The sequence below is a fragment of the Nasonia vitripennis genome, chromosome 4, assembly GCF_009193385.2.
Source record: "Nasonia vitripennis strain AsymCx chromosome 4, Nvit_psr_1.1, whole genome shotgun sequence".
Lineage (NCBI taxonomy): Eukaryota > Metazoa > Arthropoda > Insecta > Hymenoptera > Pteromalidae > Nasonia > Nasonia vitripennis.
This window is the reverse complement of record NC_045760.1, coordinates 11,864,712-11,892,500: the sequence shown is the minus strand read 5'-3', so window position 1 is coordinate 11,892,500 and position 27,789 is coordinate 11,864,712. Positions and strand designations below refer to the sequence as shown.

General features: G+C 39.2%; 2 protein-coding genes and 2 long non-coding RNA genes across 7 annotated transcripts in view; 3 read left to right on the top strand and 1 right to left on the bottom strand.

Moving 5' to 3' along the window:
- Window positions 1–27,789, top strand: part of LOC103316435 (protein vein) — a 278,093-nt gene that overhangs the window by 210,467 nt on the left and 39,837 nt on the right. Inside the window, exons 1-3 of one of the 3 annotated variants that reach the window (XR_004227473.1) lie at window positions 20,061–20,171; window positions 20,913–20,997; window positions 22,097–22,251. The exons of 1 other annotated variant lie outside the window; for it this stretch is intronic. The gene's annotated coding sequence lies outside the window, so the exon portion shown is untranslated. Of the gene's footprint in view, window positions 1–20,060; window positions 20,172–20,912; window positions 21,091–22,096; window positions 22,252–27,789 lie in introns of those variants that run through there. One more of the 3 variants, XR_004227472.1, reaches the window with a different exon arrangement.
- LOC100678883 lies at window positions 17,387–21,152 on the top strand. 2 transcript variants are annotated; one of them, XR_004344892.1, is made up of 8 exons: window positions 17,387–18,541; window positions 18,623–18,785; window positions 18,867–19,018; window positions 19,116–19,344; window positions 19,424–19,489; window positions 19,575–19,856; window positions 19,943–20,212; window positions 20,919–21,152. XR_004344892.1 is itself a non-coding variant. In XM_031928963.2 (7 exons), exons 4-7 carry the CDS (start codon window positions 19,339–19,341, stop codon window positions 20,018–20,020), a joined length of 432 nt encoding a protein of 143 aa, XP_031784823.1. In that variant the 5' UTR covers window positions 17,387–18,541; window positions 18,623–18,785; window positions 18,867–19,018; window positions 19,116–19,338; the 3' UTR covers window positions 20,021–20,702. The 2 variants fall into 2 exon arrangements, 1 of the variants encoding a protein (XP_031784823.1); XM_031928963.2 differs by lacking the exon at window positions 20,919–21,152 and having other exon boundaries at window positions 19,943–20,702.
- LOC107981847 lies at window positions 20,005–21,153 on the bottom strand. The gene is made up of 3 exons (XR_001729578.3): window positions 20,904–21,153; window positions 20,710–20,817; window positions 20,005–20,623 (listed from the first exon to the last, which is right to left on the bottom strand). It is a non-coding gene; the product is annotated as an uncharacterized LOC107981847 (long non-coding RNA).
- On the top strand, window positions 24,315–25,112 carry LOC116738569. Its single transcript, XR_004344893.1, has 2 exons — window positions 24,315–24,624; window positions 24,902–25,112. It is a non-coding gene; the product is annotated as an uncharacterized LOC116738569 (long non-coding RNA).

Here is a 27,789-nt window from a genome sequence, read left to right as displayed (position 1 = left end):
TTGCGCGCACCGATAATTAATCAAGAGTCAGTGTGTGCAGAATGGTTGATGAAACCGTTTTACGCGCTTGTGAGGCGATTACGTAAAAATCGAAAAAGCGCAAACATTTACATAGCATACAATTTTTTTAATCAGCTAACTTCAATTTGCACAAAATAACGGCTCTCCATCGTACAGCGCGCCGCGATATTTCCAGCCGAGTATCGCGCGCTCGAACCGCAGACGAGAGCGACATAAATACAGCGTGCATTGAGAAAAATTTGATAGTGGAAATTACTATTTGGGATAGTAATTTTTACTGCTTTTCATAATAAATTGGTAACAGACTTTTAAGATATTAGATTTTACTATCCAAAGATAGTAATTTTTGATGAAATCGAATTTTTAAAAATTTAATTTCAATTTCGCTTAGTTCTATATTTTACACCTCTTAGGTATTTCGCGCTGTTATTACTTTATTATTTATTATTTTTATTGATTATTATTATGCTGTTTGGAAGAAAGAGATTAAATTTTTTTGCGGCGACGGGAATCGAACCTGGAGCTCCGGCATGGGAGTCGAGTGCGCTGACTATTTAAAATTTAAATTTCAGATCTAGCTGATGTATTAAATGACGTACGAACTAAAGTTAATAAAAATTAACGACGATTAATAAATAATAAAGTTAAATCAATAGACACAGAAACTTATTATAATAAAATCAACGTAAAATGTCAACTAAAATACTGGTTACCGCAGAAAAAAAAATTTAATTCAAACCTTGCCGACTGAGAATATTATAATTTTTCCCCCATTTTATAGTACATTTTACCATCTTGGGTAGTAAAAATTAAAAAATTAAGTTTTTTGAAAGCCGTAACAATTTTTACTATCTGAGATAGTACAAATTAATATCTCTTATAGTGAATTTTACTATAAAAGATAGAAAAATTACTAGCTTCCGAGTCTGTTACCAAATTATTATCTGAGATAGTAATTTTTCTCAGTGTGGTATCATTGCGAAAGCTCGGGAGCGTCAACGTTACATCGAGTACACCCCCAGGGTTACGCACATACAGGTGTGCACGTATATAAAAACTCGGCCGCATCAGATAAGTAGGATAGAAGGTCTGGCTCTGCACCTTATGCCTCATCCCCGCACCAAAAGGCTAACCGCGGATGAAACTGATGCGTCCGTGGCTTTTCGACGATGCTCTCCGCAGAATGAGAAAAAAAGCTCAACTAAAACCCACGAAAAAGCAGCCGCATATGCATATACATGCGAGCGTATATACAAACGCAGTATAGATACACGCAACTCGCGGGAACTTGGGAAGCGCGAGACCCAAACCGCGCAATATTAATATCAGTGCGCCGAGAGTGTCAAAAGTTCCGAGGAGCGCACCGAGCGGTTTTGCCGCAACTTCCCTCTCTGCATAGATCTTGCCTGACGATGTCAGCCTCTGGTCTGCATGGACGAGAGGATGGGGCGCCGCAGCTTATCAGAAGCTTGCGCGCACGAGAGGGAAATGAGAGGCTCGGTCCCCGTCGCCGTGGTCATTATGTATGCTTGCGGCGCGATCACGATGCCGATTATGGAGCCGACGTGCAGATGCGCCGCCACTATATACACCGGCGAGAGTCGATGCTATTGCCCGCGTCCGGTTTCGAGGCTTTTTCGGGGATGAGTTCATTCGGAAGTTTAGCTGCTGCGGATATGTCGGACATGCACCGCGGTGGTGCTTGAAATTCACGCTGGGATTTGGCAGCAAACGATGATCCTCGATAACATCGAGCGAAAATAGAGCAAGTTTTACAGAATTTTGGAAGCGGATCATAAAGTGCTTAGATTAAATTTGTCGCGCTGCACACGCGCGCGTGGAACATACTTGATGGATAACTCTTTAACATGCTAAATCCGCGCATTCGGACTTGCTGGAATCGCTCAATCTTTGATGAATTACGACAAGATAAATTCATTTGAGGAATTCTATATTTGTTACAACGAGGCGTTCGATCGAGCGTCGAAGGGTATTCGATTCAGCAGATGGAATATTTACACATATCCGAGAACCACATCGATATCCGATACAAGCTTCGATGATAAATCTTTAATGGTACTTCTCGAGCGAGCAAGCTGGCCCCGCAGCCCCCGACAAAAGAAGCTCAATGAATCATTCGATCTTATCTTATTTTCATCGTTTCCCACCTCGTTATACCCGAGCGTGTGGTGAGTCTCGCTTTACTTTTCTCCGCACTCGTCTGTCTAGGTATAGATATATGTGGACGTGCGCAGCTGCCGCTGCAAATACTTAGCTGTAATGAAATATCGCTACATCACGGCTGCGCAGCCGCGAGAGGATTTTCGCCAAGTTCAGACTGCGCGATACTGCGGTGCTAGCTTTTTCTTCTTCTTTTTCTTCCACTACTACTTTGAAGGCGGTTTCGGCTGGTTTCTTCGCGAACACCCCTATCCGGTGGCTGGTATGGCACTGCTCTCGCGCAGTTATATAGCGGTATAGAGGTCCCAACTTTCCCGACAGGAGCAATCGTGCTTATATATATACGCGCGTCCGGTGGCTTATACGCGCTGCTGCATCGCGAATCGATACTATATATACACACAGCTCGAGAGATTGCAGATGGTTTGCTGCGGCTACGAGATTCTCGGTGTATACGTTCTTGCTGGAGGGATAATTGGGAAATTCTTCGAGTTCGTATAGGACGTGATTATTCGAGTATTTATAACCGTTGATATTTCTATAGACTCTCGCAGAGGTTTCTTCGCGGTTTGGTTGAATTACGTGATTGTTATACAGTCGAAAGAAATAAAGAAGGTTGATAGTAAATTTACCTACTATCGTGCAATTCAATGTTTATACGCGTAGTCTGCAATAATCTTGTTCAGATTTAAAAATGTTTGCGTGTAAACGCGAATGATTCATCGTTATTTTATTATAAAATTGATATACGTCTACCTCTGATTATATATCGTCAATATAATTTCATGATAGATAATATCGGTCGACGTGAAAAGAGGAATTTTGATTGATTGATGGTTATCGATGTGTATCCAATAGCCATTGACTAAAAATAGAAAAATTATCCCAAGCATTAGAACTCTTGGCAAGAAATTGACAGTTCCCAACACGGTTTTTTAAAACGGTGATGCATCGTAAAATGAATAGTACGTGGGAAGGAAAATATTAATACGTGTTTCTGAAATAAACTAATAATAGCCCTTGGTTCTTGTGGAAAATCAAGATTAAAAAGAAGAAAAAATTGGTGCGTTGGTTAAAATAACAACGCGTAAAAATCAGGCTTTATTTCACGCGCGCCCGTAACGACCAGATTCAGCGCGATACCAACGTACGCGCTTCCGCAGCATTGAACGCGTAAGGGCTTCGCGCGGTATAAAATTTTACGTACCAATGCATTTGGCAAAAACGCCTCGCGCACATGCGTTCGTCAGTGAGGCAAAGAGCATCAATCGTGTCGATATGGCGCATGTGTATATGTGCATGCGCGCGAAGACGTGGAGTAATACGATGGCGCCCAAGACACGCCGGGGCTATATATACGAGGTATACATATCTTAACCGCGACGATAACTTAGCTGGTGTGTCGTGAACGAATTACGAGAGGACGCGCACGATAAATCTCCCGTTCGGCAACAGCTGCGTCCCCATTGACTGCAGGCTTTGCACTACGGAAAGCCTGATGGGAGGGGGGAGGTGAATCATAAAGTGCATCAGCGCGAACACGTGTGCGTGTCGTGTCGTATCTAGAGCTCTTTTTCTTCACCTGCTGTACTTATACTACTCGGCTACTGCAAGATGTTAAATTAAACTTTTTCGCTTTGATCGCGAGGACTTATTTTATTGCCGCAATTGTTCTAGACGAAAGGGTGATTTGGACCGGGCCAAATAATAAAACGTAATATCAAATTAACGTATAGATATATTGTCAATCTAAGAGCTTACAACGACTCACATCGATCTTATCGCTAAATCGCCGCTATACGGTTACGCTCGCCGGCGAGAGACGAAGTAACTAGAAGATGTCCGAGTACGCGGACGAAACTGTGATTACGGTTTTGTTGGCGCGGCCCGAAGCCACGGGTCACTAAGGTGACCTTCAGAGACGCGAAGCAAGCTCCAGGCGAGGCCTATGACAGTCTGATAGCCATGAATCGAACTGCCAATCCATGCAAGTGTCAACTAGCCGCTGAGGAACGCCTGCATACCTATTATCTAATCTTCCCTGTTCCGGCTATCCTCGCGCTCATACGCGTGATTCTATCCGAAACAGTATTTATAGAATTATCCGATATAAAATATCAATGCATTAAATTCAAAATAGCCAAGTTAAACTTATTCTGAGGTTTACAATCGCTATAGCACATTCGATTAAAATTGTAATCGATGTATAGAAAAGCGTTTATTTATGGATCATACTCAGCAATTCAGATCAATGTAGAACAAAAGTAGGATTATTCATTCAAGATCTTTGCAACTAATATTTGAATATTTCATTATTTCTTCGAAATAACAATAATTTTCGCTGTTTCACACGCTCGCCGGTATCAAGCATAGAAGACAATTCGCGATAGTAAACTCGTTTGTTACAGAAAGAAAAAATAATGCCGCAGTACCCGCGAATCGATCGGAACTCACAGCTGAATCAGGCGCACGTCCAGCGCAGCAGTAGGTACGTAGCAGTAAGTAGTAGCAGTAGCAACAGCGGCTCACTTGGGGTAATTATCGAAAAGGGATCAATCACACGCTTAGCGAAGCATCCGAGGCTGATCCAAAGGCCTCTCGCGGTCACGCGATAGCAGCGAAAGAGTTGGGACGAAAAAAGGAATCGCATGTGTGTATATATATATATATATATATATATACACACACACACACCTGTACATATGCGCGCACACCGACTGCCCCCCGGTAATTTGCCCGATAACGAGATCGCGCGAGCCGCTGGTGCCTCGCCTCTTTTCCGCAGTCCGTGCTCCAACTGCCAGGCGGTGAGTGTTTTTTGTTCGGCAAGTTCTTTTGATTCCGCTGGTTTCCACGAAATTTGGTCGCGTTTGCGAATTTTCGAGTTTGCTCGCTTGAATAACTCACTGCTATACGATGAACGAGTTTTTTCGAGTTTCTATCGACATGCGGCTCCACGATTCTATGAGCAGTGTTGATTTTCGGAAAAAAGTCAATAAACGTTTTTCTGCAATAATAAATTGAGCGAAACAAGTTAATTAAAACGAACATTGTTTTCTTGTTCTCCGTACGCGTTGAAAAATTTAGAAAGGCTATTATTACGATTGAATTAATAAACAGAACTTTTACGAGAACGCTAATGCTTTTTAAAAACAAGCAAGCGCAAAAATGGAAAAAAATACTATTAAAAGCACTTTTATTACGCGAGCTACCCGGTGTCACATCATTTTCCGTGCTGCAGCACATAAACTATTTGATAACCCATAAATTCTATTTAAGTGTAAAAGCTACAAGATGCTCTAGCGTGTGCTTTTACGAATTTACCATCGTTGATGTAGGGCTTTATGAATAAACAAAAAAGCTCAGTTCGCAATTTACGTCGCAGCTTTAAAATCCAAAGTGTGTGTCCGGCGTTAAGGCAATGAAAGCACGCGAAAGTCAGCTCTCTCTCCGCGATTCAGCGAACTTCGTCCAAAGACATTCGACTCGAAAATTAACCGCACGTACGAACCGCGATCCGGCCTCATGCCTCGTATAATACGAAATCACTGCCCCCACTCTCTCTCTCTCTCTCTCTCTCTCTCTCACAGTACTCACACACATCCATATCTCCCCGACGCAGCTAAAACCGAGACTTTTCCGCTGACGCCGCGGCTGAAATCACGCGGTGGCGGCGGACCTTAAACGTTTAACGCTCAGCGGAGAACAGTCGGCGATCGGTCAGACGACCTCGCGCCACTTGACGAGGGTCGGGGTGTACAACTTGCCGGAGAGAGGATCGAGTGTCATCGACATCGCGCACGATATCGTTGATGCTCCTTCTCCCCGTTATATCGGATGACTCCTTCACGCGCGAGGATCTCGCCTCATTAATTTCGCGACGACGACGACGACGACGATGAGAAGCAAGAGCACCGAGTCACTGGACTGTGTCCCCGATACTGCGTAATGTCATGCTCCAGAAGGTGCGAGCCGGCATAGTACATAGAGCTTTCAAAGGGGACTCGTCGCGGGCGATAGCGCGATCCGGATTAACGAGCGGTATTGAGAAGCCCTGACGAGATTTTATACTCTGCCCAATTATGGCGCGACGGGAGTTTTGCAGTTTTATGGCGAGCGAAGATCTCTTTGATCGCGGATCGTAGGACCTTTGTGGTTTCGATCATCGCGCGAGCGGCTGAATTGCGCTTTGATGACTGTCGACTTTAAATTCTTCTACAGCAAGTCCTTATCTGAGGGAACAGAAAAATTAATTTCCAGCTTTTATAACTCGCGGCTGCCATCAGCGCTCCTTGCTTCGCGGATTATCGATCTCTCTTTAAAAAATGATGACCTTTGTTGTGAAGCATTTAATACGTGATTCTGATTGGTTGCTGGTTGGTTGCCTAAAATTCATAACCCTCAAAACAGTCATAACTCATAACCCTGGTAGAAATGCTTAAGGTGTTTAAAATGAAATGTGGAAACCTTGATAACAGATAAAATATAAGTAATATAACTATTTTTTAATTGAGCAGGTCAAATTTTACTTATAGCCAGTTACGCAGAAAATACTATCTCTAGCACATTGTATTTCTGGTTTCTAGCATATTTTGACATGGAGAAAGTGATAAATGTTTTGGCTTTTTTGTCAAGGTTTCAGGTAATTAGAATTTTGACTTTTAACAGTTGTGAGAGATTTTGAAACCGATACCTGTTTCTCCAGTTTTGCATTTTTTCTCATTCGAAAACTAACAGGTCTAGAAAGCTCATATTTTGCATATAGATTTCTTTTGTGATTGTGAAAAGATATTTAAAGTTGAATTGACGTTAACTGAAAAACTTCTGATTTCGACTCCGACACTGATGTGAATGCAAACTCATGCTATACGACTAAATAATTATCATGGATGTTGTAGTCGAACACAAAAGTATTTCAGTTAACGTTGATTCAACTTTAAGGTGCCAAGCATGGGTTAAATCCTGCAAAAAAACAAAAAGATATTCTTCTTACCAAAAAATTTTTGATTTGATGTAATTTGAAAAAAAATTCTATTGAAAATATAAAAAATATACACCATTTTTATCGAAAAAAACATGTATATACCTTGTAAAATCATTGACCAAAATTCATGACATTTCACTATATAAATAAATGTTTTTAGTCACTTGCCACACAAACAAATTTTGTTATCTAAAAAATATCAATTAAACATTGCTAGCAACAAAATTTGTGAAAACATTTATATAGTGAAATGTCATGAATTTTGGTCAACGATTTTACAAGGTATATACATGTTTTTTTCGATAAAAATGGTGTATATTTTATATATTTTCAATAGAATTTTTTTTTTCAAATTACATCAAATCAAAAATTTGTTGGTAAGAAGAATATCTTTTTGTTTTTTTGCATGATTTAACCCAGGCTTGCCCCCTTAAATATCTTTCCACAATCACAAAAGAAATCTATATGCAAAATATGATCTTTCTAGACCTGTTAGTTTTCGAATGAGAATAAATGCAAAAATGGAGAAACAGGTATCAGTCTCAAAATCTCTCACAACTGTTAAAAGTCAAAATTCTAATTAATGCCTTGACAAAAAAGCTAAATTACTTATCACTTTCTTCATGTCAAAATACACTGGAAACCAGAAATACAATGTGCTAGAGATAGTAGTTTCTGTGTAGCTGTCTACAAGCAAAAATTGATACGCTAAATTAAAAAATTCATATGGGCCTCGATGTGAAAATATGAATGAAAACAGTTAAATCATAATCATGTAGATTATATGTTTTCGAGGTAGCACAGTAAGTATCTGTGTAAAATTTCAGTTGTATAGCTTTTTTATAATGCAAATAAATGGCATTGTAATGATAGACAAACCCACTGACTCTTATACTTAACGTTTCTTCAAATTCACTATTCAAACCAATGATGACGACATTGAGCATTATTAATATATATTAAAAAATAGTTTTGAGGGATTTAGTAACATGTTACATGCTTATAAAATATTAGCAGACGTTAGTGTGCCGCCCAACACTTATAATAGATTTTCTACCAGTGTATTAGACAGAGATAAAATCAAGAGCGCGCGAAGCGCGCCTTCATTCCTAGTTTTATAAAAACGTTGTGCATTATCATGCTCGGCGCAGACTGCGGTGACCGTATATACTCGTGTGTATATAAATAAAGGAAAAAGTAATTTTGAATACACGTGATTTAAGAGCGTGTACGGGCATGAGCGTTTATAAAGTAAGTGCGCGGTCACGTTTTATCGTAATAGCCTAAGAGCTCTTTCGAAAGCAGTTAACGAAGACTAATTGATAGGCTAGAGTAATAGAAGAGTGCGGTATCAAATTTTCTCATGAATTTTCTCACGCGAAACTACTATAATGGCTAACATGCTCCGTCGAGCTTTTAAAGTACTTGCTAATTTGCTCCATTTATGCATGTACATATATAGCTTTATGAACAAATCAACATCCACGATAAAAACTCTTTTCGTTCTTCTGCAAAAATCGTTTAACCGTAATTTCCAAATTGGAAAATTATGCGACCCTTCAGGACGATTATACGACAATAGGCGCTTCGCAACGCAGTATAATTGTCTGTTCGGAAAATAAACAAGACTGGCCAATATAAACAAGCGCGCGATCCCGCGAGAGAATGAACGTCGCGGCAAAAGTCCACAATTCTTGCGTAGCGAGCGCGCGCACACATATCAACGGATTTACTTTTCGGTTCTAAACAACACAGCGACGCCGCCGCGAGAGAAAGAGGCGCGCGCACACGCGGTAACCGCGTATCCCCGCACAGAGAAGAGCTGCACCGCGGGACAATCGGATTCTATCTAATACAGGCTAAAACTCGGCGATTCGCAGTTAAATCTGCGTGCGGCTTAAATTCATTCAACGATCCTAACACTCGAAAGCCATTCCTCTACCCACACGCACACACACAGCACAGCACAGTGCAGGCAGCGCGCTATAGCGAGGATATTGGTTTTTCTGGCTCGCTAACTCATAAAATACACAGATTTGGACAAATCCCCCCCCCCCCATCCTCGCAACTGAACCTTTTTTACGCTCATCTCGCGGCGCTGGCCGCACCGCCGCCACAATCACAATGGAGAGAAAGAGGACGCAGATGATAACAGTTATTATCGGAGAAAATAATAAAAAGGAGCGGAAACGAGTCAATGTATATATATATATATATATATATATATATATATATATATATATATATATATATATATATATATAACGCGATAAAGCGAGTATCGCAGGTGAAATATAATCTTAATGCGTCAAACATCGTATTTATGTGCGATCAACCAAGTTAAATTCCAGGAATGTCTAAGTTCATTTTTAATTAACTTTAAAACATTTTAAACGCAAATATATATACTATAAGCAGAATCTGCAGTAATCGAATCAACTCGAAACTTCCTCCGTATAGCGACTGCGAAGCAAACGGCATACGTCATCACCGAGGCATATGCTAACTACAAACCCCCACCGGTATTGAAGCTCGCGCGCTCTTTAAATTCACAAACGTTGAAATAATTTCAGACATTGCCTATACCGCAGCCAGCCGCGCGACGAAAGATCATCAGCGCGCCTCGGTGCTCCTGGACCGCCCGGGTTACCAGCGCAATCATTCGAGATGGTTAATCGCCATATTACGCGCGACTAATTTCCAACGAGAGCGACTCTCGTTCACAGTTTGCGCATTAACCAGTTACGCCCCCCGCCGCTACTACCGAAATCACTTGCAGTAACGACGAGGTCAGCTGCATAAATACGGGCGCGACGGCGCTGCACTCTCGCTCGCTAATCAATCGCGGCCCTCGTCACGGAATCACAGGGAATTTTCAATGTTCACGGCGAAAGAGAATCGATTGGCCCTGCGCGCACGCGGTTATTTCGATAAGCTGCCCGGCTATAGTATTCTGCGTCTGCCATATAGCAGACTGATGTATTTTCACCCAGAGTCGACACAGAGGCTTTATTTATTTTTTTTTTTATTGCCCACTCCGCCGAGCTGCGAGTGATTGCGATTTTCACTGAACAAATTGACGCGTTTGTCGCGTGCTGATTGCTTGAACGCTGAGTAGGCTCGACTAATTTTTCGAACTTTTTTCTCGCGTTGGATGTTGAGTGAGCCGGGCGCAAGAAGCCCCTGATGCCGATTTCGCTAAGGTTCGCCATTTGAGATTCAGGGGATTTGGTCGAGTATGGTCAGACGCGCGAGAGAAACACTAACGAGCTCGCCCGTCGGTTTTACATCGTCGACGGCGGGCTTTTTTCGTTTGCGCGCCCTAGCACGCGATGAACGCGGATATTCACTCTATAGGATTTTTCCTTTTTCAATGTTTCCATCAAGCCGAGTATATACGACTCTGTCGGCTGTATTTGTATGTTTCGCAACGAGAAATGGAAAATGCCAGCGCGTCTCGCGTGGCACCGTGCGAGACACATACATTCGGAAGTGCGTAATGCGTTCGAAAAAGTATTTTCAGACCCGAGAAACTGCAATTTTATCCAGTAGCGAGTAAATTTGAAAATATTTCACGCGACTTTGCCATGCGTGGAATCACCCGTGAAAAGTTTCAGCCGGTAATATTTCAGGGGAATCGCGTGTGCATATAACCTTAAAATTTCAACTCCCCGTGTTTTGCGGATAAAATATGCGTATTCTATACAAGTCGATTATGCGAGCACGACCAACAAATGTGCAAACTTTACCGCGCACACCTCTGTACACCCGCGTCACCAAAATCGCACTAATCTAAAGTCCCCCGGGTGCGATTTCGTCTTTACGTCGAGTTTTCCGGCTGGATACCACTTGGTTGAGCTATGTGTCTCGGAAGACTCGTAATTGAAATTTGAAATTTTCAACTCGTGCGAAATTTTGACTAGTTATATACGCACTATGCGCACTATTCCTATATCTACTGCGAGTCAAGTCCCTTGTTTTATCGATAATATCGGTGATCGGAAAATGCATAATGAATATCGGCGATATTTAAGTATACATAGAATATTATCAGGAATTAAAATATGCTATTCATCCAATAGTGCGATGTGCGTGTGTGCGTGCGTGTGTGTGTGCGCGTGTGTGTGCGCGTGTGTATATATATATATGACTCAATATTGTTGAAATACGTCAGTTTGTTCGTTCACTTGCGTGTCCGCAGAACAACGATCGAACGGAGATGCGCTATCCTCTTATATTCGTGGCACGCCCATCAAACATAGATGAGTTGGTTAGTTTTGACACTTGAGCTTCGATTCCTCCGGGAAGCTGTCGATTTCTGCAGCAAATGAACAAATGAAATATGTTTCAAGTTAAATTGACTGGTTCGCTTCCCCGTGTCACATCTGACGTAGCTTCCTCTATTAGTACTTCGATGGTCGAACGGGATGTTCGTATTTGTTATAAACAACTTATAGCTTAAAGCGCAGATATGGAGATAACGAGAATCAATACTGCAGAGCTGTTCTAAATAAAATTCAAATAGTGATTCTCAGTAGGGACAACATCAGATATTCAATACGAGACAGCTCGTCGTAGTTCAATTCAGAGCTAAAAGTATTAGCATCGGCACATCCGATGATTCGCGTAATACACACGGCATATCGCAGAGAGGACATCCACAGCCGGAAGAGAGCTCCATGGAGCTTATATGCTGCATATGAAAAGTGAAGCGATCCGGCGGCGACGATGGCGCGGTCGGAGCACGCACAGAGCGAGACTCTCTGGTAAATGGACTTGCGCTCGACCGAGTTGCGCTGAATTAGCCATGTGACATATTACATTCGGCCTTGCGATTATACCCAGAGTCGCGATATCAATAATTGCGGCGACGCACACGCGCCGTGAAACCGCGATTCCGCGCGTCAATATCAATTCACATTTGTGGATGAGGGAGAGAGCGGCAGTTGCAGCACCGCGGCCCGACCTATTAGATTATGGCCACTCGGCCGGGGATATAATTACTCTAACGCAACGTGTCATTCCGTGATGCAGTTCTCTGCAGCGCTAACATATATATTATGCACGTACTCGCGAAACTATCGGGTAAAAATATTTTGATCGATGTTATTCAATTATAATACCGAGCTTGGCCGGCGTGGTTGTTTGATTACTCGTTTAGCGCGCTTGATGCGCCCAATGTATAGCTGAGTCTCCGCATGATATATCTTTCGCTCCCGTTCGCTCGCGCTAATAATGTATATAATTAACATCAAAACCGAGTTCCGACCGCAAGATTACATCTCGCTATGGTCTTACGTGATCGCTCGTCTATTCCTAATATACCCTGGGTTCATATCCATCTCCCGCAGCATCGATGAGTCTCTTTAACAAAAACCGACCAGACAATGGCGAGAAAATCGTGTATTCAGAGAAGCTTCCCTCCTTGGAAAGTAGATCATTGCGGGAGATCACGCAAAACACGAGAGAGACTCCTGGCTTATTGTATTCATAAACACGCGAACACAGAGCGCCGATGACAAATGCCCACCGCGATCGACTCGAGAAAGCGACGCGAGTGGCGTCGATATTGCCTATGGCGGTACAAGCAAGCGCGAAATTATGCTCGAGGTTCTGCCGTGTTTAGCGCGTGACGTGAGAGCGGTATAATCGAACGACGGAAGTACGTACGCGCGGTGATTCGGATGCAAATCTTCGCGGAAAGAGACGCGTTTTGCATTCCGTCGCGAGCTGCGAACACGGGCCATGCTTTCCGGGGCAGACACAATGCCACGAGAGTTGTGCGCGTGTACGTATGCATTGAAAAAGCTTAATTGAATCGACGTGAAATATTTTTAATATTTTATCTGAAATATAAACGTCATCGTGCAAAAGAATCTTCATCGATCGACGATGCTTTAACTGAATTCTTTTCAAAAAATCAATTATTCGATTCCTTTATAACGCGATTGGATCATATATTTCAGCGCGAGATTACGATTGAATATTTCATTCTCATTAAATCGAGCTTTCAGTTTTATTATGTATACGATATGTGATACAGAAGAAAAATTTGCTACATGCATAATGCACGCATGTCATGTGGAAACCGATATGAAATGTGTCCAAACCGATTGCGCGATGAGAAATCAGTTTGTCAAAGAGGAAAATCTCCTACCCAATCCTCGAACAAGCGGGAAAACGTACACCACGAAAGAGCCAGAAAGACAAGCCACGAGAGAGCATCGCAGCTAGTTGGTATACGATTACGCGCCAGCGCAATGCTAAACGCGTTGCTTTTATACCGGCACTCGACATCCTCCCCATCCCTAATTCTCTCATGAATAACATCGGCCCTCGCACTTTCACCAACTCACTCCGCGCGGCGCGCCGGGAAATTTGGCGTGGGCCGATATGACGAACGTGTGTTATGTATACATACGTATATGTGCACGTTAGGTAGTGCTCGAGCGGATTTCGAGGGGATCGGCACGGCCTATTTCTGGAAAATTGAAACGCGCTCGGGTTCATCTTTCTGCTATATGTACATACGCCGCGACCTGTTGGTTGTTAGCTCATAATGCAAGTACAGTTCGACTGAAAGCTAATAGAAAAGCAAGGGTGTTCTAAAGTTCCTTTTTCGTCGGGCTGCATATATTCCTTTAATTAGTTAAACAGAGAGAGAGAGAGAGAGAGGGAGTCGGTGTATTGGATGACGAGCTAATTAACATCGCGCCTATTATACTTATAGTTTAGTAAAGGATATCGTGTAATTATTGGATCGCTTTCCAGTGGGGAGACTTTTCCTGCTAACGAGAGCATTGGCCTCGTCTTACTTTATTCAACAATCGTCTATACTTATTTCCATGCGCGATTCGCGTTACGCAGCTGTATATAACTTGCGAAACACAATATCGACGATGGATACTGTATATTGACTAAGCGTCAAACCTTACCAGGCCTGTTAGTACGATATTGCGCGCTAACAGCTTCTGCTAATTGATATGATATATACTACATTCTGCACAACTTTTTCAATACCCTTTATTTTCGAGAACTCTATATTTCACTTTATTTGCGTCGCTGGGAAAACTCTATTTGCACATCCAGGAGCCGAATAATTCCGCAATGCATAAATAAGCAAGAATAATCCGAGTTGTTTCGCATGGCACATACACGCAACTAGGAGGACGTAAAAAGAAGTATTGCGTACGCCGGTTGAGAACGGATCGCGAATTTAATGAAACCGAAGCTAGTGGTACAGTGTACGGCGGCTCACAAGCCTCGGGACGCTATTTAGCTCAGCCGCTTTAATACAGCCCGCTCGCGTATATATGGCCGGAGCGTGTAAGATCGGCCAAATAGAAGAGAGCTCTCTCTCTCTCTCTCTCTCTCTCTCTCTCCTATACTAGTGGCGCTAACACTTTATGTCTTTCATTAAACCTGACCGTGTTGGCGACTTCCGTGGACTTTCGAGACGCGAAGCCGAGGCCGAGAGAGAGAGGGAGAGAGAGAGAGAGACCCTGTAAGTCGCACGGTGGGTATAGGAAGGTATGTCGGACATATACACTCTCGGGATGCGTGAGTATATATGGCTGCTTCGGCCAAGTCGCTAAAGTTCAAGCGCGACAGGAGGGAGTTATCGTATTAATTCTCAGAAAATTAGTTCGAGCTTCGACGTTCGCTCGCGTATAAGCGATTCTTCACCGCGCGAGCTGATGTAATACGGTTTCGAAGATGCGATCAAAAGAAACGAAAAGAAAGAAAAAGGGAATCGTCGTCTCAACTCGGCCGCGGCGAGACAAAAAAAAAACGGCGAACCAGTCCTGAATCCAGCAGACATTTTCATATTTCGGGGCCGCGTACAACCTGCGAGAAAAATGGCCGTGAGTAAGAGAGAAAAAGTGCGCGACGACGAGGCGCCGCCACGATGTTTACACGTGTGGGCGATTTCGCCGGGCAATGAATCCACATTACACGGACGTATTAAACCATAACGACACTGGCGCGCGCGAATCCAAAGCCCGGCAGCAGGACTAACGAGGGGATGAATGCGCCGCCACACGCGAAAAGCCAGTGGCGGCCCGTATGGTTAGATACGCACGAACACACACGCACACACGCACGCGGCGCAGTGGCCCGAGAGTGAAAGAGCTTTAAATCCCCTGTAGTTCTCTCTCGCTCTCTCACTCGCGGGCCAGAGAATTACTGCAGCAGCATAGCAGTAGCGGTGGGGGATAGGAAGGAAAAGCTGAAACGCAGAGCAGTTTGCAGGTGTGCGCAGCGCGCAGCAGCGGGTGTGTACGCGAGGGCAGCTCCCCGGGGGCCTTTTTCCACGCGAGCGCGATAGCCGTTGTCACCTTACCGGCGCAAACGATATGCGGCGGAGATAGCTCCGAGGTTGATTTAGGGCACTGACTTTTGATCAAGTTTGTTTTCTTGCGCGGCGTACAAGGGAAATTCAATCGTGTACCTACTTTTGGAGATCTGCGCGTACATTCGCCTCGCAACGCGCGAGACATAATGAATTAGGTTTTCATTATTCTCGGACCCACGCTTTTACGGGCGGGCGATAATTCTCAAGAAACGCTAAACATTCCCTCCCGACGAGGCTTTTTATTCTCTCACCCTTTCTTTTTACGTCCTTATACCGCTGCAGCAAACGCTTTTCCCACCTCGTCTTTTCTGCGCCAGCCGTAAGCTTATAAAGAAAAGCGATTAAGCACTTACTACGGCAGGATTTCTGTTAATCAAAGTCTCTCTCTCTCTCTCTCTCTCTCTCTCTCTCTCTCTCTCTCTCTCTCTCTCTCTCTCGGCATAATCCTCTTATCTTCAATCTGGTACAATCGTCATTTTCGTCCGCCTCGGGCGTATAAAAAACACGAGCGCGACATTTGCCTTTGCGTAATAGTATCAGGAGCAGTGCAAATTATGCTCGAGAAAATTGATTTAATTGCTAGGAATCAAATACGTCACTGAACACTGTTAGCTTCCGTAAATCGCTGTACCACACAACGCGAGAGCTGTGATTAAATCATTGTCATAATAGCCACGAGTAGCAGGTCGCGTTTCGTGCTCTAATGATGATTCGCATTCGAAATTCGGCTAAATGGAGAAGGAGTATAGGTCCTGAGGATGAGAGAACTGGGCGAGCAATAAGAGAAAAACTGTCGCTCAAATCAGTTCGGAGAATCAGAATTTCATCTTCAAAGCTGAAAGCGAGATGTACTCTTGGGAGCGCGAGTAACGCGCCAAGCCTCCAAGACGGAGAAAAGAATAATAAACTTCCAGCCGCCGGTTGATGAATCTCTTCATTTGCATGACTACCGTGAGGCCCTTATCACTTGCTCCCCCCCCCCTCTCTCTCTCTCTCTCTCTCTCTCTCTCTCTCTCTCTCTCTCTCTCTCTCTCTCTGTCTTTCGCTCTAGTTCTCTCTCGCACAGCTTCTTTCCTTATACCCGCGCACTTCGCTCAGGGAAGACGGAAAAGCCCCCCGAAAAGATTATTACTGACGTGCCTAGAATTCCGTCAATTGATAAAACGAGCTGAGCAGTAGAAGTTGATCCGCAGCGGCAACGAGTTCGAACTCAAGGTATGCTATATACCTGTACGACGAGACGAGTACTCGGCTCGGAGCAGTATAGGGAGGGGAAAAAAATAACGATAACGAGCCGCTGAGAAAGAGAGGGAATATTGCGTAGCAGCGGAATCACTCGAACAAGGGAGAAGAATCGGCGCATCGAAGTGAAATGGCACATCGAGCCAAGAACGTGCCGAGAAGTCCAATTTTCAAATCGAACGTCCCCTCCCACCGACCTCATCTTCGAGACTTACACTTTTGTTCGCAGCTTCCCGAAGTGAGCGGATAACTTTAAAATATAAATATAAAAAAAATTCTATTAAATGCGGAATTTTTTGCAGATTTTGCAAATGCAAATGAAAAATTTGCGGATGTCTTATTTGTTTTATAAATAATAAAAAACTATTGAAACAGCGGGAAAATGGGGATAGCTCATTTAGACTAAGTAAATAACCTTTAATCGGTATAGGAGTAGCACAAAACATTTGCAAATTAATTGCGGATTCCGAAAATATATTTATATATGTTTAATTCGCAGTAATTACGCGAATAATAAATATTTATTATCACAGCCACCCGCGTGCGCGTGCGGCGCCATCTTACGGTCCCGAACACACGCTGTGGTTCCCGCTGACGGCAGACGGACTCGTCAGTCGTCAAATCGTCATCACTTGAATTACTCACATCAGGCCGAATCAAACAGCTGATGCGACGGTGTAAACATGCCGTTTTCTGCTGAAAAATCTTTATTAGCTACTAAATTAAATTAAGATACGATCTTTTTAAAGCATCATTTGTTAATTTTGAATAGAAATATGATTTCTAAACAGCTTAGTGTGGTTCTAAGCCCTAATGGCCAATTCATTTTAAGAGAGCTAAATTTAACCTCAAAGCATTTACTGAACACAAACAGCCATGTTAATCTTTGTCATTCTAAAGCAATCCGATGTCTTTATTCTGACAAAAGTCGGATTAACAATATTATTCTAAGAGAATTGCATACGAAAGCAGAAATACAAGCACCACTCAATGCAACTGGTTTTGCTCATCATTTTATGGAAAGTTCTGAAGCCTACTCAAACACTTTGTCATCAACACTCGAAGTTAATGAAGATTTATAGATCAAAGAAATAGAAAGTATACTGCAGAAGCAATGGATCAGTATGAGCATACCAGAAATTCTAGAAAACTTTGAGTGTCTTTCTATTAATGTTAGAAAAAATGAGGAGTTAATAAACCATCCCAAGTACCATGGAATATTAGAAGTATTAAAGAACAAACTACCAGAATTCATTTATCAGCAGATACATTAATTTGTTTCGTTGCCTGGAATTGTGGAAATATGATAGTACTGAGGAGGTTTATAAAAGTCTTTTGACAACTTTGAATAATGAATGCGTAAAAAGAATGCCCGGCTGGAGTACAGAAGAGATCTTGTTGACTAATGATCATTTCTACAAATTGAGAATGGCAAGATATGTTGAATTCACATGGCACAGCTTAAGAAAATTAGGTTCAAAACCAAGAAAAATGACACCCGCTAATTTAGTGCAATACGTGTTTTTCATGAGAATGAATAGAAGGCTGCCTATTCGTCCTTATGAGATTGAGTACCGTGTAGAACAACATTTTGATAACTTTACAATAGAAGAATTGACAATCATCGCATTAGCTTTTTCCAAATATGAAGTTCTGATTAGAAGTAACCAACTTATGGTTAAAATTATAAAGACACTTGTCAGTGAAATAGATTATGTAAATGATTATTGTTTCAAAGCTATAGTCAATATTCTGAGGTAAAATAGAAATACAAGCACTTTCTCTAAGCAGTTTAAATTTTAATATTAAAATTTTCAATATTTTTTTTTGTTATATAGTTGGAGGGGAACCAGAAATAGTTAATCAACTTGAAATTTTACTGAAAAAAAAAATGGAAAATAATATTTATCGTCTTAATGTAAAGACTCTTACAGCTGTTATGAACTTACAAAGGAAAGTTCTAATGCATAATGAACAATTAACATCAAAAATATTAGAAAGGTAACTACTTGAATTATTATCTCAGATGTATTTATTCTAAGTATACATATTAAATGATTTTTTGTTATAATTTCATTTTAGATGCGAGAAGGAATCAAGGGCATGAAATTAGCACACTTGGAGAAAATATTATTTGCATTACACATGTTTAACTATGATCGGAAAACTACTCAATTTTATTCTATGGCTCATAATGAATTATTAGATCCTGGCAGAGCTGCAGAAATTGAAAGGTGAAATACCAATTTTATAAATAATTCTCAAGTATTAATATATTCAATTTTTTATTAAATAATTACATACTTTCTTTTCCAAATTTTTTGAAAAAAGGTCTCCATCTTCTCTTATACATATTACCATGTTTCTTCTTAAATAACAAGTCTATCCAGAAGAAATATTAAAACGTATCTTGGATCCTGATTTCGTGAATAAAACTAGTAATTCAAACGTTTATAAACTTGATCGTAATTATCTTGATATAGATTTTTGCATAGAGTTTGAGCTTCCAGAATACAATGGCCCCAGATTAAGGAAAGATCTTGTAAACCATTTAATGAAGGTAAAGATAAGCAGCTTTTTATGTCTTATTTCTATTCAAATAAATAACATTTTATGTAACAATGACTTGAATTTTATAGTTTTATGGTTCACTTAAAAAAAGTGATTCTGATAAGATAATAACTGAGGTAGCCCATATAATCAAGGTACAAGTTTAAACTATTCACTTTTTAGATTTTCACTGTTGAAAAAATGTAAAGTAAAATCGAAATTTTTCACAAAATTGCAAAGTCCGAGGCAGCTGTTCACGTGGATTCAATTATGCTACATATTGCCAAGACCCACGTAATAGTTCGTTTGGATCCAGAAACCAAAGAATTTTTATCCCCATCTGAAAAGTTGTCCAATATTCCAGCAGGTACGATCAAATATGCACCTGATGATGACAAGAAGTGGTATGTCTTGTCAATCGGCTCAAAAAATATCATAACAAGAGATGAATCCCACAAGATCACCGGCATTCTGGCAAACGATATAAGACAATTGGAGTGTATCGGTTATACACCTATTGTGGTAAGCAAACGAATGCTGACATATTTCCTCGTTTTCATATATTCTATAAATTTTATCTGATACTGATAATCATTTTTGTATTCCAGATACCACAATATGAGTGGAATAATATGTTTGAAGAAGGAGTGAAGCAAAAGTACCTGAAAAACCTTTTATTTAGATAATATTTATTGTCATTTGAGAAACATCCAGCATATCAATTGTCCACCCCTCGAGGGTAGCAATTGTTGTGCGAATAAGTCTCGATCGAGCGATGATTTGCTGACCAACAAATGAACCACACAGCATTTCGTTGATACACTTTTACAGAAAAAGGTTTAATAAAAAATCTTGGAATTATACATGAAACAATCTTGGTGCGAAAAGAAAACGTTATTCCACAGTTGTCACGTCATATAAATAGTTATTCTTATATCACGTGGTTTTCGCGAAAATTAGATTATGATTTCGTTAAGTTACAACTTGTTCTCTGTTTGATCAGTTCAGTAAAGACAATCTCTTCCTCCACTTTACGTACACAGTTCTATACACTCTTTTGTCATGCATACATTCATTGACTCGATATTATATTTACAACACCTTGATAATTTGACAAGGTTGTAGTCTTTGGCTCTTAATGTGTAATTTTATTTTAGGTAGTTTCTCTGTTGACTTTCATAATACAGAGTTTCATGTACTTATAAAGTACGCAAACAGTCCTTGTAAACTTTCTTCAGCCACTTTAGAAATCTTAAAGCCAAAAGCTCGTTAATTTATAGTATTGCCTTCTGCAAAAAATACATAAAAGCGTCATATCTGTATTCAGATTTCTGGATTAATAAAAAAAAAAATTAAAGAAAAGAGAAATACTAACTTGTCTTTTTGGAGTTTTTAATTCTTTTTGTTTTGTATGTTTCTGTTTCTATTGTTTTCTCAGCTAGAACTAACTTGGTGGCCTTCTTTTATTTAAGAGTATATTTTTCTAAAAGTTATATACAATAAAATTTGTGATAATGTATAGATAAACAGATGTAGGCATAAATAGTATTGCTATAAATTAAAACTTACCAAATGTAGTTTCAGGTTTGATTTTGATGATGTACGTGGATCAGATGTCAGGTTACAGGACTTTCAAATTAAAACTGGACAACAAGGCTTTAAAGTACGTTATTAGTTTAGACCATCTACAATATGTGTACTGTATATGGTATTATGTTATTAATTATGATCAGCTGTAACACAGAAGAGTTATTTTGTAAGCACATATATTATGTATGCATGATATGAATACTTTAATTAAACTAACCTAAATCTGAATACTTTAAATTAAATTAACCTGTTGCAACAGTCTTGGTATACATAATCAAAGCAATCTTATCTACCGGTGTTTCTTTTAGAAATTGTATGTTTTCGTTCAAATCATTAAATAAAATCTATTGTTTGCTAGGAGATAGAACGTAAGTTTTGTAGTGAACTATACAATTTTCTTTTTCATAATCTGGATCTCCCTCAAAAGAAACAATACCTGTTAATTGAAACAATTCATCTTTTAGTATTAACTGTGCAGGTATATCTTGAAAGTTTGTTTTCAGAACTATTTCTTTATTTACAGCATTCTTCAATATTGCAAGGTTTTTTTTTCATGCAGATATTCGACATCTAACATGAAGTAACTACCCAAGTCGTAGCTAGCATATGCAGTCTTGTTGCAACTTTGACAAACTACATATTTTTCAAAAGTTCTTCTAAATTTTGTATGCCTTCATCATAATACTGCTTAGACGATAGAGATTTTGAGTAAAAACTCTTTTGAACTTTCTTTTTGCATGAATGGCAGATTATATTTTGATATAGACTTGGATAATAATTTAAAAAATATTCAAATGCTTTCATTATGTTGTCTTCACAGTATATAGTAATTCGAGTAGATTTCTTCTGTAATTTATAACGAGAATGTAACAACTGCGCTCTATTTATATATAAAAGTTCTTCTTGAAATGATGTTTCATAATAGTCAACGATTACATTCAAAATACCAGCTATATTGTGCTTATTTTTGTTGACATGTGAAGCAAAATTATTATTTTGAAGGTATGCACTAGTCAGAAGTTCAAAAATGCTGTCAAATGGACATGTATTTCTGAAACTCAGTTGCATTAGAGACTCATTGATATGATAATATTTTAAATCTACTCTGTTTCCATTCATAACTAAATTACGTATTGCTGGTGAATTGAACTCATTTTTTGAATGATTTTCAGTTGTATCGATCAGCTGGACCTCCATGTTTTCTATATGAAGAATGGAATTGTGAGATTTGGCAGACTGCAAGTATGGACAAGTTTTTGAAAAATCTTGAAATTTTGTCCTGCTTAGAGGTGAAGATGCAACAACTGGGTCAAAATCTACTTTAGAGGTATTTACACTCAGACCATGTTGTTCTACGGAATGATTGACATGTATGGTTTCAGGTATTCTTAATGATTCTAAATCTAAATTGAGTTCTTTTTGCACGTTAACAGTCAGCATTTCTGAATCTAAATTCTTAGGTAATCTTGAAAAAGCAAAGTTTGTGAGAGCTTTGATTCTTTTCTTGTCCTTGAGCATGTATTTTTGTGCAAGAATTGGTCGAGGGACACGCTTCTTTGCATCTTTGAAATTGGCTTCTGATCTTGTCGATGTTCCAATTTGATTTGGCGATAAAAAATGTGTTCTCATGCAATTCGTCCATGTTGGAAAGGTGTAGCATAAATTCTGAAAATTTTTGGTAAATTCAGAGCAAACGTAGAAGTTTGCTTTGTCTGATATTTCTTCATTAGACTCACATGTACTTAATGCTTTTTTGAAAATATTATCAATAAATGATATTAAATCATTTTTAGTGTTGTCCAAAATCTCATCACTATCTTTGTTTTCATTTCTATCTATATGTGAATTAGATTGTTCAGCTAAATCATTGAATTTGTCTAAAGTGCATTTGTAAGATTTAAATATCTCTATTAACATTGCTTTACTTTTATGACATTCAGAATTTACTTCAGCAGTTTCAGAATTAGCCACGATAAAAATAGAAATGACAACCTTTTCAAATTGTTGTAATGACTCGACTTGAATTAGAAAGCCAACTGAGCGTAAGTAAAAATCAATTACAGTAGGATTTGACAGTTTAAAACATTTCCATTTCCTCACTGTATTTAATAAATGTGCCACGTCATGTCTTAGGTAGCATTCAAGAAAAATATCACTTTCTCCATTCAAAATCTTAAAACATTCTAGATTATAATTTTTGAATGTCATTTTATTAAAGGCAAGTGAAATTGCAATTTGCAATGCGAGCGATCCATCTGTTACAATTTCTTTAGGAACTAATGCACCACTTTCAATCCAATGACATAAAACTTCTTGAATAATTGATACATCATGAATAGACAATATTGCTTGAACTAGTGGAATTATTATTCCAGCAAAGCCTATAACCATTACATAAACAAACAAAGTTTTGCTTACAGCATTTGGGTAATAAGAATATTTTTTCACCATACTTCCTGTGGCATCAAGCGATAGAGGTAATTTTTGCTTTTGCAAATAGTTCCACAACATTAATTGTTCGTCAAACCAATACCACATATAAAATGGTGAAAGTGATAATTTGCGAACACTGCAAAAATTCAATAATTTTTTGGTTGATATTGATAATTTTTTGTACTCTATGTATCCCAGGTTTTCATCTAAAGCCTCCTCTCGTACTTTTTCTAAAGTTGTGCTTGTGTTGAGATGAGGCGGTTCATAGTTTGTAGTCATCTTTGCAAGCTGATCTTCTCTATATTCACCAGCAGTTTTAGTCAGTAGTATTTTTTTCACTTCATCTCCTCTTTTTCCCTTCAGTTTTTTTTTTCTAGTGTGTTTAATTTCATACGTCTCGTAAGTAATAATTTTTAACACAATATTTTTATCTTCAGTCAGTGGTTCACTTTCTCCACTGATGCAAGAATTACAAACAACATCTGTGCAAAATCCATTAAATTTAAACACATCATTAGTCACCCATTTGTTCTTGAAATTATAGACACAGGGTATTTTCGTTTCATCATATATAGCCATAGCTACTTCATCGGACCAATCTGCATTATTTTTTTCTCCTCTAAGTTCTCAATTAATTGATCGAATCGTATTGTGATGTTAAATGAGATTTGTTTATAGTTCATAGGGTTCTTAGATTTATCACTTATATCACTTGGATTATAATCAGGATCTTCGTCTTTAAGAACACTTTTCTTTAATTTATCATGCATTTTAAAAAAAGCTACCAAGTTTGATCTGCAACTCTGTCGATCATTGTATAAGTACAAATATAACGATTTTGCACTCATTTTCAAACCCAAATCATTTATATATATATATATATATATATATCTTCCTATATTATATAGTCATTTTGGCAAGACTCCCCCCCACCACCCCCCACCACCCCCCCCCCCCACCTTGGCCCCCCCACCAAAACACGTAAAATTCTTTCATTTTTCTGTTATTTTCGAAAATCTTAAAAAGCGAAGAAGAATTGGATTACGACTTAGATGTACAAGATAACAATGAAATTCAGTTTGCTGAACAGAGTATTGATGAAATCATTGATTCTGTATGTGAAGAACTAAAAAATGAAAATCTAAATGAAGAGCCAGTAGTAAGTAAGCCGGTATGGGGAGACATAACAAATGACGTCATCACTGGCGCATCCTTATCTTATCAATGTAAACAAGTCATAAAGATAAGGTGTCATGTTTCTAAACAGGTAATTAAGATAAGGGTATCATGTTTATACACGTGTAATTAAGATAAAGATATCATGTTTACATAAACAAAGAAGATATCTTTACCACAATAATAAACAATGACGGTACTTTACAAGTAATAAAGATAAGATAAGGTATCATGTTTATAAACAGTTAATTAAGATAAGGATATCTTGTTTATACGTGTGTAATTAAGATATCATGTTTACATAAACAAAGAAGCTATCTTTACCGCAATAATAATCCATGATGATACTTTTTTTATTATGAAAACAGATAATAAAGATAAGGTATCGCCAACGTCTTAAGCATTTATCTTGTAAACAATTAAGATAAATATGGATTGTTACTGACGTCATGTACACCTCTTATGACGTCATAAGATAATGAGATTTTTATGTATGATGAGTTTGTAGTACTTTTATAGAAATATTGTGGTCCTAAAAAGGACCGATTTTAATTGATAAATAAAAGTCTTAGAATGAGACTTTATTGTTGCTATCCCCAATCAGTATTGTTGTGTCCTTGATATTTGGAATCTTTATTTACTTCCTTGTCAGGACAATAACTCCTGTACCCTTCTTTTTTCGGGAATGATCCAGTATTGGAAGAATATTGAGGTAGATACTTTTGGAATCCAGAAGCCGGTTTATATGTCACTTCCTCTCGACCTGAACCTTCGTTCTTCTTCTTCTCCATATTGTGTTTGTCTATATTACGATTATGATTTGTCAAGTGTACGCGAAGCAATGAGAACATACTTATGCACAGTTGATATTTATAGAGAGTCGTAAGGAGTGGCAGTAGGGTGGGAGGTTTAGATGATGTCACAAAAAGTGAATTTTAATATTTTCTGGTTTATTACAAGATAGGAAGACATATGTACAAAGCGTAATGACAAAAAATAGCATGTATATTTATACTTTAATTATGGCAGTATAAATGTCTTTATATATATCAAACAATTGAAAAGCAGCTATTTCACATAAGATTATATTTAAAATTATTTCCTCAATAGTATCTTTAAACTTGTCGTGAATTATAATTTTAATATTTTCAGTGTATAAAGTATAATATTGTTGAAACATCGCATACGTCTTTAGTGTAGAATTAGGGTCTTTCTCAATACCATCATTTTTAATACAGTCAATTATAAACTTCTTAATATGAGAAACAATTTCATTCACTTTATCAACACACTCTTCAAGTTTACTCATACGTTCGTCAATACACAGTGAGACAATTTTTAACCCGTCAAAAGTAACTTGCTGCATGCATATCGATGGTTGATGATAAGCTGTTTTTTGTTTCTTTGCCCGTGGTGGTTGATAACGTACATTCTCACCATCAGTAACAGTAGCAGCAGCAGCAGCAGCACCAGTGTAGTCATTGAAATGGGAAGCACTAACTGTATGCAGTACATCATCGTTTTCTTCATCAATCAAAAGATTTGGAAAGATGGATGTTCCGACAGGTCTTTCTTCTATCAATATGGATTTGGTATTGTATGAAGAAGTAAACATCAGATCATGATTTTCCATGTACACCTTCGTTGGTCGAGCGTATTCACTTTGGAATCTGTACGCATCTTGGAAATAGCAATTTATAAGATCAAAGTAATTCTTGAAGACCTTCCAGCCAGATGCATCAAATTTGACGGATTTAAAACATGTTGTAGACGTTGAGAGTTTCACCACTGGTCGATAGCTTCCCTGGTAACTTTCTAAGCCAAGAATAACGCGTTTCGAGTTTGACTTATTAATGGCGTAGGACGTGGAGAGCAGCATATTTGGCAGAACGTTCTGCACACGAGATGGAGCACTGACACTTGATTGGGCCATGGTACGAAAAAACAAGAGGCACAATATACAGAGTTATACTTAGCAAACGATCTCTCAAACTTTCACGAAAGAACTGATGGAGCTCCTCACTCTTCAATCTCTTTTATACATTTTACCCCCCACTACCTCAAAGTAAAATGATCGAATGCAGTGGGGAGAGATTTTCTGCGCGTGTATTCTCAGAACTTCACAAAGGAAGTATCATATTCGTTAACCGTCAAAGGCTACGGTTACATTTCTCCGAGTTTTTAGGAACAGGATGTTTACTCTACTACTGCTACAACCGTCAGTTTTATCAGCTTCTCTTTCTCTTACAGATAAAGATTGAAATGAAATATAAAACTAAACAGTAAATATCACCGGATGTTAGTATTATAACCGTTAATAAATGCCGATGTATATGTACTTAGAACTATACAGCGAGGTGTGATGCAACAGGAAAAAATAAGTTTTTTATCTCCCGCGGTGCGCTGAGAGATTCGCCGCCGACCCTCGCTCGAAACTTGGAAAAACAACCTACGCTTAAGAAGCCGATTTTCTCTCCCCGTGCTCTTGTCGCCGCGCGGACGAGTCAAGGGTGACGTGTGTTATATAGGCTCTATCATAGTACTACAGTATGGAATTAAAGGAATGAGTAAGGCTCTATAAATGAAAACATTTTTTATATTATGAAAGATTACACTTTATTCATATTTTTTACTACATGATATCTGACAATTATTATTATTACTTTACATACATTCTCGAAGTACATGTTTGATTACAAAATCCTGAGCCGCGCGATGCTTCACTTCCAAACCTCCTAACATCTTTCGAGCGTACACGATGATTATTATTTCGTAACAGCTTTTTATAGAACGATACAACTACGGCATCATTTTTTCGTGAATCTCGCGAGAACTTATGACAAAACGCGCGTAAGTTAGGTAGCCTAACCATATGGTAAAGGAACATAACACAATACTGGCCACACACCTGTGAATCAAAACTTTGCAACTTTTTTTTATTCCACTGATACCGCTTGCAATTTCTTTTGAGTCGTTTAAGATGATGTTGGGACATTGGTGGTAGTCCGTAACTGTCAAAGTATGTTCCATAACCGTTTGAGTCTATGTAGATAGCAATCCAATGTGTTCCTTTCTTCGTGTGATCATCTGTATTAGCTATGATGGCCGCGGGGTATTCCAAAACGTTTGGAATTCTATCCGCAGCATACACGCCAACTATCTTGACGGTTAACGGGTCAAGAGCTTTTAGTAATTCTTGTGTATTCATTCTATTATTATTATTATTTCAGCAATGATCGACTACGTCCTCTTCGTG